This window comes from Calonectris borealis, chromosome 8 (genome assembly GCF_964195595.1).
Source record: "Calonectris borealis chromosome 8, bCalBor7.hap1.2, whole genome shotgun sequence".
NCBI lineage: Eukaryota > Metazoa > Chordata > Aves > Procellariiformes > Procellariidae > Calonectris > Calonectris borealis.
This window is the reverse complement of record NC_134319.1, coordinates 4,509,369-4,521,132: the sequence shown is the minus strand read 5'-3', so window position 1 is coordinate 4,521,132 and position 11,764 is coordinate 4,509,369. Positions and strand designations below refer to the sequence as shown.

The following is an 11,764-nucleotide window of genomic DNA, read 5'->3' as shown; positions in this document are numbered from 1 at the left end:
GCCTCAGGATCAGCCATGGCCTCCCGGAAGTCCAAATTGCCACTAAGGCATGAAGCCAGAGCTTGTACGTCCAAGGCCAGCTGCCCCCACTGACCAGGGGAGACCTCAGAAAACACAACCCATGGCCATTCAGGGTGCTGCAGCGTTGGGATTTAGGGGTTGCTAAATGGTCTCTGCGTGCTGGACATATTCCCTATGGAAAAGCCACCGTGGACCCAATTGTGCCCATGGTTTTACAGCTGGCCGACACCTTCCTGGGAGGTGCTAACGGCAGAAATTAAGTAATAAGGCTTTTAAATTCATGCATTTCATCAAACTGATAGAGGGGAGGAAGCAGGAGGCGAAGGGAAAAGCCCCAAGGGTTGTCCTCATTGCAGTGTGCAGGATGTGGCCCTCCTGCCCTTCCCACTGTCACCCACACATTGGTGGGTGCTAGAATCCGTGGTCCATCATTCTGGCCCAAAATCTATGGGGTGGATAGGAGAAGGGGCATTTTCCAGGCTTGCGGAGGGCTGAAGCAGGGGGGCGCGGGGCAGCCCCACGCCGGCCTCAGTCGCGAGGCAGCGCGCGGATCTGGAAGGGCTTGGGGCAGCGCGTGAGGCTGAGCGTGAAGGCGAAGGTCAGCGCAGCGGCCGCCGGCGCCCGGAAGGTGAACTTCTGCAGGAGGGCTGTGAAGAAGATGAAGAGCTCGGTCCTGGCGAGCTGCTCCCCGGGACAAGCCCGCTTGCCTGGAAAAGGAGGAAAAATAACCCTACGGAGTCCCGTGCGAGCTTCAACCACCTCTCGGGCTCCTTTCTCACGCGCCGCCTTGCGCAGGCTGCAGGAGCTTTTCTTCCTCGAAAGGTTAGGTGGCAATGTTCACCCACACATTTTGCAGAAATCTTCCCCAGAAGTTTACTGCTGAGCAAACTGCGACGGCTGTTCGGATAGACGAAGAGGGGAAACTCGTCGAAAAAAAACCATTTATGCAGCTCGTGCAAAAGGAAGAAGCCTTATTTTTTCATCCCGTGATAATAAATTGATTTCCCTCCTGCTCTGAGCAGTCAGTATTTACTGTTACAGGATTGTCACTGTGGGAAATGCTGGGCATGGGCTGAAAGCCGGACAAGGAGCAGTACTCCCTACTCTGGAGGGGGTGTCTTGGAGGGAAAAAAAAAAAAAAAAAAAGCATTGCAAAAAGGAAAACCATCTCCCCATCCATCATCCTACCTGCAGAGAAGGGTAGGAAAGCCTCCCGCCTCCTGTACTGGCCGTTTTCCAGGAAATGTTCAGGATTAAAGGTGTCTGGAGTCTCCCACACGTTTTTGTCGAACATTATCGAAGTCAGGCTGGTCATCAGGGTGGTGCCCTGCAAGAGGTGGAGAAAACGGGCGATTACGTGACGGAGGAGAGCCAACGTGTTGTCAGACTAGTTTATTATTAGCTCTGTTCCACACACAACATAAACTACATTTTTTTTTAAGGGCAAAATTTTTTTTCCTAAGATATCTAATTAAATAAGAGTGCAAGCCTACAGGATTGTTCACTTCTGTGCTCCTCTATATGTCACCACACTGTTGATCCGTACTTTGTGCTGCTGTCACTGGTGATGTTAATATAAACCATCTTTAAATTGATAGCATTGTGTTCCCATAGGAATTTGAAGCAATTTAACCAAATAATTTTCAATCGATCCACTTTATTGTGCCTTTTTTTAAAAACCTGATCTGGTTTATCTCCACATCATCAGAAAAAGAAAAATATTTTAATGTGTGGAGCAAAATGCCCAGATTTTTTTATTTTTAGTTTTCCTTGATGCAACCAATCATACACATGGAAGAGACTGGATATATCTAAAACCTCATATTTGCTTTCATAATGCCAGAACACTGTGTACGCATCAATACCTATTAGCTGGCTTTTATCACGTGCTACTTTTAATAGACAACTTTTAATACTCTGTGGAATTAACAAACCCAAACTGTTTGCTTTCCTATGTTTCTTGGCCCTCAATTCCCATAATGCCTGGAGGGCGTCCTGTACAAAATTTAAGGGATAAACCCTGTAAAACTGAAAATTATGACCAGCACTGTAGGGTCTCACAATTCTCCTCCATAAGGAGGTGAGACCTATAAAAGCCCTACAGCCTCCATCAGGAGAGCTTGTATTTTCTATATAACTGTGATATCTCCATAAGATCCTGCTGATAGGTTCCCCTCCAGATGAGATTTGGGACTTGGGCCATGAAGTCTTCACTCTGGTGGGGCAATGGGAAGGCTCGTGGTCTCCATGTACTTTGGGCAGGTGGAAGCCGGCCAGGGTGGTGTCACTGGTGGACATTCTGGGCACCCCCAGCGGCACGACATTGCCCATGCGCAGGACCTCGCTCAGCACCGCGCTGGTGTACGGCATGTTCTCCTTGTCGGCCATGGCGGGCTGGCGGGACTGGCCGATCACTGTGTCGATTTCGAGCTGCACTTTCTCTACGGTAAGAAAGAAAAAGAAAAGATCTATGCTCAAAAGGTTCCCAATAAGAAAACTGGAGCATAGGCATGTCCAACATGTGGTAAAACTGGAAATAACTCTGTTTTCTGGGTTTCACTTATCTGGTTTTGGGCTGAATGAAGGACCCATTAGTGGCCCTACCCTGAATGTGGGGGTACGCGGCCATGTAGAGCAGAGCCCAGCGAATGGCGGTGGCCGTTGTCTCAGTCCCGGTTAAGAAGAGGTCCAGGGTGGAGCACAGCAGGTTTTCCTCATGGAAATATGAGCTGATGTCACCCTTAAACTTGGGGAAAAGCATGGCAATGAAAACTCTTATTAGGGAGGAGATGCTTTCAAGAACCCAATCCAAAACCATCCATACATAAGTCAAGTCCTGCTGCTATTTTATTATCCATCACCCCTGGACTTGGAAATTTCTACCCCTTGCTTTCATTGAATTACAAACCCTGAGGAATGCTTTGAAAGACACCCTGTTTGCTGGAGAGTGACTTTTGAAAGCAGGTAGCATTTTTAAATGTGAAGTTTCACAATAGCAAACACAGGCCTGCGAGCTCTCATAGAAATGTGAACACGTTCCCCGAGAGTCCTCCTACGCCACATGACAGAATGAAAAATGGAAGAAGACAAAGTGTAAATACTTTCAAATGGAAAAAAAAAAAAATCTGTCTGTTTTCAAAGTGATCAGGCTCCTGCTGTTGCTAAAAGTTTGACGTGGAAGAGGTAGGGAGGAGAAGGCAACGCAGGAAGCACGGGCTCCTCTGACAGAACAGCCTTGAGTCTCATCTGCTCATTTCTTGGGTTAAGCTTTAGGTGACTTTAGGTATTTCCCTCTTACCTTTTCTATTTCCTTCAGGTAACAGTCAATATAATCTCCTGCCTCGGACTGGTCCAAATCCTCCTTGTGCTTTGCGATCACTCCCTTCACAAAATATTGCAGTTTCTCCCAATGCCTGAAGATTTTCCTAAAGGGTCCTGGTAGCCATCTCATGACCAAAGGAAAAGCATTATACAGCTGGTGAGAAATGAAACAGAGCAAAAGAGCATTTCTTGAGTTAAAAAAAAGCAGGTATCACAGTTGCGATGATAGCACAATTTATTAGCTCTGCTTGCTACCAGGAAAAAAATCAGTTTTGCTGCAAAGGTCAATTTAGTTACACAGTTGTAAACATGTACAAACAAGATATGTTTTCTGCTGATGAAGTTCTCTAATATTGGTTGATAAAGTTCTCCAATATTGTCACCTAATGTGAGGTGGCCACTGGAGTCATAAATCAGTGTGGATGCAGAGAAGCCCCTTAGTGCTGCGGTCCGTGGAGGGGACAGAGATCAGACCTGGCCCATGGTGTGGGGCCATGCAGAAGCTATGTGCGGTCTGTCCCCAATTCCACCTACTTTGGTTATAAACGTGGACTCTCAGACCCCTTTGTCATAAATAAAAGTTATCTGAGACACTGGTTGGGAAAGGGGTGGGAGAAAAGAAGGGAGTTTTCACTGAGTGCGCTACTAATTGACTCTTCTTTTTTTTAAGTTTTTTCCATTGCTCTTCAGTTATGTCAGGCATAAGATTGGTTTTACAATCCTACGGTGTTTTTTGTCCATGTGCCTCAATAATTTTAACTTGCTTCCTTGCTTTCCTGATGGATTTTGTGTATAAATCCAGCCTAATGTAAAACAATACTCGTGGTCATTTCCTTTATAACATGACTCTTTTCCTGCAGGGAAAAGCAGATTACATCAGTGCCTTAGAAACTCCAGTTTCTGAGCTCTTATATGAAGCTGAAGCTAGAAAAGCATCCGACTGGCTTTACCTGGCCCCAGAAACTTCCGATGAGCAGCAGCGTTTCAGCCAGCGAGTGCAGTAATTCCTGGAAACGGTTGTCATGGTAGTCGAAGCGGTTCCCAAAAGTTATGGAACAGATGATGTTTGAAACAGCGCTATTAATTTTGTAATGAGGGTCAAATGGTTGTCCTGGAGGAAACAAAATGAAAGACAACTTTCTTTTGTTTTCTTTAAAGTCTCAGACAAAACCACACTCTCTTCCAGATCAGCAGTTGTGAAGTTGGGGTAAGACCTCACCTACTTTTCACCTATGGTGATGCTAAGGCTTCACCCCATGTCCTGGGGTCCCCACCACCCCCATCACCTCTAGCACCCTGCTGCAGGTTGGACGTTTCTTTCTCCAAGGACATCCCCTCGCGTCTCCACACTGGCAGACACCAACGTTAGCGCAGAGCTGCCGAAGCAGGGGCTGAATTGTTTCCCAGGGAAAACAGCCAGTGGGATGCCACGCTATGGTGTTAGGTTTGCACGCTCCGACAGGTTTTTGGTGCCAATTTTAAACACCAAGAGAGGGGCCCTCAAAGCTTAGCCTGGGGCAGGGAGCTCAGGACTAACCACACTACAAAAATGCCACTGCACTGGCCTTTAAGTGTCCACCACAAAGAAATCAAGTGGGATGGGAGAGAGGGGAGAGGGTGAGGATTGCAAGTCTTTGTGGCCGCCTATAAAATCCAGCAATAGCTCATATGGCCCGTGGGTGTGATGCACGTAGCTCCTAAAAGAGCAAAGTGTGGTGTGATGTTCGTCACATCTGCATTCCTTGGGAGAGGTATCGAGCAGAGACCACCACCTCCTAGGGCACAGTTAGGCAGCCTGGAGAGCTACTTGCCGTGATATGAGAGACTAATATCAGTAAGGAAGCCAGTCCCGCCCTGAGCTGCTGTCGGTACGCTGGGGAGCATCGCTTTGAAAGGCAAGGCGCCCTGCACAGGACTGCTGCTCTCTCCACTCTTCAAGAAAGTAATTAAACTGGGCTGGTGCTCAGATATTAGAGTGATGGACATGATCGCTATTTGTCATTACTAATGGGAAGAAAGGCCCAAACCAGCAGCTTAATTAGTTTATTGATTAGGACTATAAAGGACTATAATCAATTGGCAACATGAAGTATTTGGCCTGTTCAGTGCAAGAGCAATTAAAATGGAGCAAGTTCAGTATGTAATTTCACAATTCCTATTTAGATCTTTCTTGTTTACTATATATAGCTCCATTGAATTAGCTAAATCCCATCTGCTTCTATTTAAAGCTGAAGTGCAACATCACCCATGTACCAACATACAAATTATTCTTACTAATATCCCTCTGGCAGTTCTTAAAAGCTGGACCATAAAAGAGCAAGGCACACGCTTCATCTGTGCATCATACAAAAGGAAAGCCTGACTAAACAAGTTTTAAAATACTTTGCAAAACCAAGGACAAGCAGAGGTTAACTAAGCCTCTGAGCATACGTGCCTGATAGCAGGAGAGCTGCATTTATCCCTTCACAGAACACAGGAGAGACTTTCTTAGCCATATAAACATGCAAGTTTTAATAAACACCTAGTACATATTTGCTTAATATTAATAAGGAAGAACTAAAATAGTAGGCCTGGGGTCTAAAATAAGTGCTAAAAGTCGCAGTCTGGAAGTGTAAGATAGAGATTTGAGTGACTGAAGAAATGTTTTGCATGTTAGGAGTTGCATCGGAGTAAGAGTTTTACTCCTCATTGTTCATTCAGCTGGAAGCTTTGGGCATGGTGCTGTACCTTAACCGCCCACCTTTCTCCTCCTCGATCGTCTCCACAAGGTACCGGCTTTCCTCTTGCACTTTCTCTTCAAAACTAACAGCAATGCTTTTCAGCGTTGCTGAAGCAAACTTTCTCTGTTGCCTCCATATGTGCCCATTTGATGATATGAGCCCTGTAGGTAGAAAAAACAAGTGAACAAACGTCGCTCTGGGTCACGTATCAGTGATAGCATTCAGAAACGGCCATTCGTCTTAAACAATAAGCCCAAACCAAAGCAAACAAACCCCGCAGACATTGAAAAACTATAGCTTTGTCTGGAAATTAAAATTCAAGAGTAATTGGCTTATGCTAAAGATCTAGCTTTATGGATTTGCTTTAATCTGCTACTTTGTCACTTTGCGTGGGAAAAAAAGGTGTAAGCCAAAATACTATAAGTACTATCACGCTGTTGGCAGAGCTGCAGGCAGGAGCACCATACCCCGTCTCTGGAGCTATATGCAACCAGGGGAGAAAAAGTAAAGGAGAAATTAAAACCAAGGGGAAAACTCTTCAGGCGTATCGACCACTGGGCAGCTTGCATTTATTTCTCGTCTTTCATCAAGACCTGACTTTGATCCCATCATCATCCCTAAATCCCGGAGAGATTAAAATGTACACCTGTGAGATTATTAAACTGAATTCAGTTCTTGTCTTCCTCTGTAGAAGCTTTTATAGGTGCAGTTAGCAAGGGTTGAATTCAACCCGTTTCTTTCACTCTAATTGTTATCATTGCAAATAGCTGAAAAATTTGTACCAAATTCCTGGTAGCTGTGCTTACCAAAGCCTCTAAATATTTCTCGGAGGAGTGGAATATTTGGCCGATCTGCAAATATTTCAGCCTGGTGGACAAGAGCTTCTCTCACCATCTGGTACCCGTTGACTACCACAAAAGTCAGACTTCCGAACTGCACGCTGAAGATGTTCCCGTATCGACCAGTAAGCTGAAAGAGAGTTCATCGCCCTCTGAGAGCAAGAAGGTGGAGATTTGCAAAACTCACCTGGACAAGACCTCGAGCAATGGCACCTAACTTTGAATTTAGTCCTGCTTGGAGCAAGGGGACTTAAGAAAAACCCAAACCCAAGTCTGCAGGTCCCATCCAACCTAAACTGTTCCATGAAGGCTGGAGATGGCATAAAAAATGCTAGAGAGCTGTAGTGTGGGAGAGATGGCTTGCTTACATTTGTTAGCAGGTATGACCTGGGATTCACCAGGCGGTTGCATCAATTTAACTTATAACAAGGACATTACTTGCTTTGTAACTGATGGGCATCTGCTCCATCCCTCTTCTTCACAGGAAGGGTACAAGAGATGAAGGCACTATCTGGGTGACTATGCCCAGGCTTTGGCTGCTGGGGGCAAAGCACAACAAATAATCCCTTTCATCAACTTTGTGTCTAAAGTAGTGTGGTTTCTTGTTCCAGCTATCCCATTTAGAAAGTGGCTCCAACTGCTGATGACTAGAAACCTACTTTTAATTTTAAGCCTGAATGCATTTATGGCTAAATTATAGCCATTTTCCTTGCATGGACTTTACTGTCATTAGTGTCTCCTGTGCAGTGTTCAACTCCCTGATGTACAAGAGCAAAGGGCAATCATATCATCTCTTGGGCCCTGCTCTGCCAAGGAGCTCGGGACGTCCTCTTCTTAGTATGAGTCTACATGAAAGGACAGACATGGTCACCCTGAACTGCCATGGTGACTCGTGAAACTCTGGAGCCAAATGAGTGTCTCAGTTATTGTGTGCATGTAAATGAATGCAACTAGTTTTATTAATAATAATGTATTGACAAAATATGCTGAGCACGCTGCCTCAGCCTTTCCCAAGCGTTCCCCTTGGGGACACCCATGCCTGTGGCCTGTGAAAACCCAGGGTAGCTAGGCTAGGCTGGTGTCAGCCTCCTAAGTAAAAGCAAGAGATAAATAGTCAGCAGAAAGGCTATTTTCAACCAGCAAGTCAGAACTTTTCCTTCCACTTTTTCAGCAGGTATAAAATATTTGTCTTTCATTGGCGTTGGTGGGAGTCAAAGCTCTGGACACCTTTCCAGGGCAATCAATGCCTCTTTCTGAGATGCAGAAGAAGCCACAGGGATGGTTAACTCAAGGTCTTAAATGTTTCTTTCAGATGTAACGGGGCAAATTGTTGGCCTCTGAGCAAAGACAATGAAAATACAATTTCTAGAGGTGATGTTCACAGTCCAAACAGTTCATTTCTCACACAGCACTTGCCATCCCTCCCCCAGCCTGGCCCAGCCCCTCTGAACCCTTCCAGCAGAAAATGGTCATGGTCAGATGGGAAGAAAGAGGAGGAACATGTAGGTCTTCCTCCATTACAAGTTTCTTTCCCATTGGACCTTCTTACTCCCATGGAAGAGGAGGTGGTAGTAAGAGATAAAACCAAGAAGGGTATTCTCTCATACATGGTGATTATATAGCTCGTTCTCCGGAGGCTGCCCTTGCTTCAGTGACAAAAGTCGCAGAGGTAAAAGGTAAAATATTGTTAGTAGGAGAAATGTCCATGGAGATCTTACCTTCTGCAGCGCAAGATGGAGGGGCTGCTTAAAGTCCACAAAGGTTCCCACGAGAGGAAAGAGCTGTGGCCCTGGAGGGAAATTCCTGGGACGTCTCTTTTTCACAAGGTCAATAATCAAAAGAAACGTGACCAGAACCACCAGGAGCATCCGGCCGTTCAGCTTTTCCAAGAGAGAAACCAAATCAGGCCAAAACTGAAGCTCCATCTTGGCTGATGAACTCAAGGATTTTCATCCCAGGGAGGGACTTGATGCTGGTGTCACATTTGCTAAAACAGGAGTAAGAAAGGACTGGAAAGAAAACAAAACAAGCTAAGATGCTGATAGCTTACTGGGGACAGGACTTGCTATGGGCGAGCTGCTTTCTCATGAACAGCCACTGCCAGACCACCTGCTGAATAATTTAAATTTAAACACCTGGATCGCCGAAAACAACTGCAAAACCTCAAATGTTTGGCCAAACAAAAGCAATCTTGCAATCCTTTAGCTTTACATCTCTGTCAACTCTCTAATTTTCTTATGGAAGAATATTCCTCCCTTCTGCCCTTAACAAGGAGCTCCTTTATACAGACACCTCGCTGGGATTATAAGCGTTACAGACATTTGAGGTTAGGTGAAAGCAGCTTACTTGGCTAATTACATATGGTGGGCGTTGCATAATTTAAAAAACGGTAAGGCATCTGAGGTGATGGACACCATACAAGTCGCTAAGGGGCTGATCCTGTTAAGTGCTAAGCGCCGTCTGCAAAGGGCTGGATGCCTTCAGCACCCACCAAAGCCTGCCCAGCTTTGCCGGAGTCATCAGGTGAAGTTCGGACAAGGGAAGCACTGCAAGAGCCCAGGGCTCTGCCCAGCCACTTAAACGACAGTTAAAGGAGCTTAATTTCAAAAGTGAGAATGTAGGCTCATGCGCTTGCCAGCTAAAGGAGAGATTGGAACTTATGCATTTAAATCTCCTGGGTTTTCCGAAAATCTCCTTCGAATAAAGCTTCGTGCTGTCCTGGGGGAAGGCTGCAGTGGACCGACAGTGACCTCTGTGACCGTGAATCAACCTTGCGTCGCCCGCCAACATTTTAGCTACAACTTGTTTCAAGGTCTTTTTTTTTTTTCTTTTAAGAGATTTGCTTTACAAACAATCTAAATTTATACTGAAGGAAAAGTGTCAATAATGATTTTTCAAATTATTTGCCCGAAGGTTATGGTGAGAAGTTCAGAAGAATGGTAAATTTTTGTTGTCTTCAACATTTTTCAGAAAGCTTTAATTTTTCAGGAAAAAAAGCAGATCTTCGTAAGAAATAATAATTAGAAAAAAATTTTGGTATTCTCTAGTCCTTCACCACTTTTAAAAGCTTTGCTGTCCATGTCTTTCATTGCCTCGGTGACTGCAGTGCCAGCAGAAGCACACACAGGCTGTATGACAGACCTGCACCTTAGTTACTGCAGGAGTCCTTTTTAAGGGCAATACCTACCTGCAACCCAACACTTCTTGGTTTGAAATATTATTTACAGGTTTCTGCATGGTCTTAGGCACCGAATGGAGAGCAGTAACGGGAGAAACATCTCACATCACTGGTCTATAAAGTATATTTTACTTCATAAAGTACAGCTGTGAGCAGCAGTGGTTGGACATGCTTTGCTTGTCCCCATGCCAGTGCACCCGTGACGCTCCTGTACCCATTTGCATCAATGCACCTATTCCACCCTTCCCGGCGTGGCAAGCCAAGCCTCGCTTACCAGAGGCTAAATCAGGATAGTGGGCTCGTGCTCTTCATCCTGGCATCGGGGAGATGACTCGGTTGGTGGAGGTGTCAGCCTACAGCATGCTCAAAGGGACTGTGATGATAAGGCGTCAACTTCTGCTAGCCCAGTTTCACTCCTCTGTTCTTCGCTATGCCATATGATTTGTCAGCATGCACACAGAGTGCAGATCCCTCTACCACTTGTGGCTGCTGTGAATCGGGCTACGTGCAAAGCCAAGGTGTTAATGTGTTCTTCTGGGTGGTGTTGTGGGGGTGGATGCCTCGTGGTTGACAGGAGAAATGTTATTTTTAGCAGGAGGAGCACATTTTGCATGTACTCACATGTGTCTTGTCAGTCAGAAACCTCAAGCCTATTGCTTTGCCTTGAAGCTTCACATGTCCAAATGCTTCTCTTCACAAAGTCCTTAACACGTCAGATTTACTAAAAATTAGGGAAGAGCATTCCAGTATTACCAGGGCTCTCCTAACCTCGGTAGACAATAACACCAGCATGTTACCAAATTGCAACGATGCTATTTTGGGTCCCAGGCTTTAATCAAATCAGTTCCCAGCGCGTGGTGACGTGCAAATCCCCAAAGCATTGAGGAAGTCATATCGCTGCGGCGCATGGGCAGTACAAGAGTGTTGGACAATTCCTATTTTTGCAGTCTCGACAAGACCCTTAGCTGTAAGATCCTGGTCACCTGGAAGATGAACCTTGAGCCTCTGGCCAGCACCACAAACATAGGACTATCAGTCTTCTGTGGTCCAAATAGCCAAAATGTGAATTAATATGAGATAAGGATGTACACCCACACATCTCATAGGGAGCGGGATGTAAACCCACCTTCCCCAATTCCTCCTTGAATACCTCTTCTGACCACAGTACACAACTTTTTGATCACCTCACCTGAGCTCATCGATACTGGGTAGATAAATTGTGCCATATTGCATGGACACACACACATCACTGCTTGAATATTAAGGCATCTTGAACAGCCAACAGACAGAAATTGGCCCATATGCTTTGTACCTTCTTCCCTGGCTAGATGTCTAACTGTGTGCAGAAGGTTTTGAAACACAAAGAGAAACATTCTGTTAAAAATGCAATTACCATTTGTTTTTCAAGATATAGTATCCCATTATTTTTTCCAGAGAAGTGAAATTCAATAAGGTTACAACAGAATGTAGTCCAACAGTTACCGTACTTTCAGAGCATTATTTAAGCTACAGAATTTCTTAATGATTAGAAACATATGTAGGAAAAATCACATGCAAAATGAGAATGACTGGAGACAATTTTCCCCTCGAACACTTTTTTCAGGCAAGTAACAGCTCATCCACCACTATGGTTCCATCCACCACGTTGGAGGTGTGAAACCCCCGCCCAGCCGGGGAGCCACGTG

General features: G+C 45.2%; 1 protein-coding gene across 1 annotated transcript; it reads right to left on the bottom strand.

Annotated features, from left to right (window-relative positions):
• Positions 1-549: 549 nt before the first annotated feature.
• LOC142084731 (cytochrome P450 2J2-like) lies at positions 550-8,826 on the bottom strand. The gene is made up of 9 exons (XM_075155675.1): positions 8,620-8,826; positions 6,869-7,031; positions 6,083-6,223; positions 4,293-4,453; positions 3,320-3,496; positions 2,626-2,767; positions 2,275-2,462; positions 1,210-1,348; positions 550-728 (listed from the first exon to the last, which is right to left on the bottom strand). Exons 1-9 carry the CDS (start codon positions 8,824-8,826, stop codon positions 550-552), a joined length of 1,497 nt encoding a protein of 498 aa, XP_075011776.1.
• Between the last annotated feature and the right edge of the window lie 2,938 nt (positions 8,827-11,764).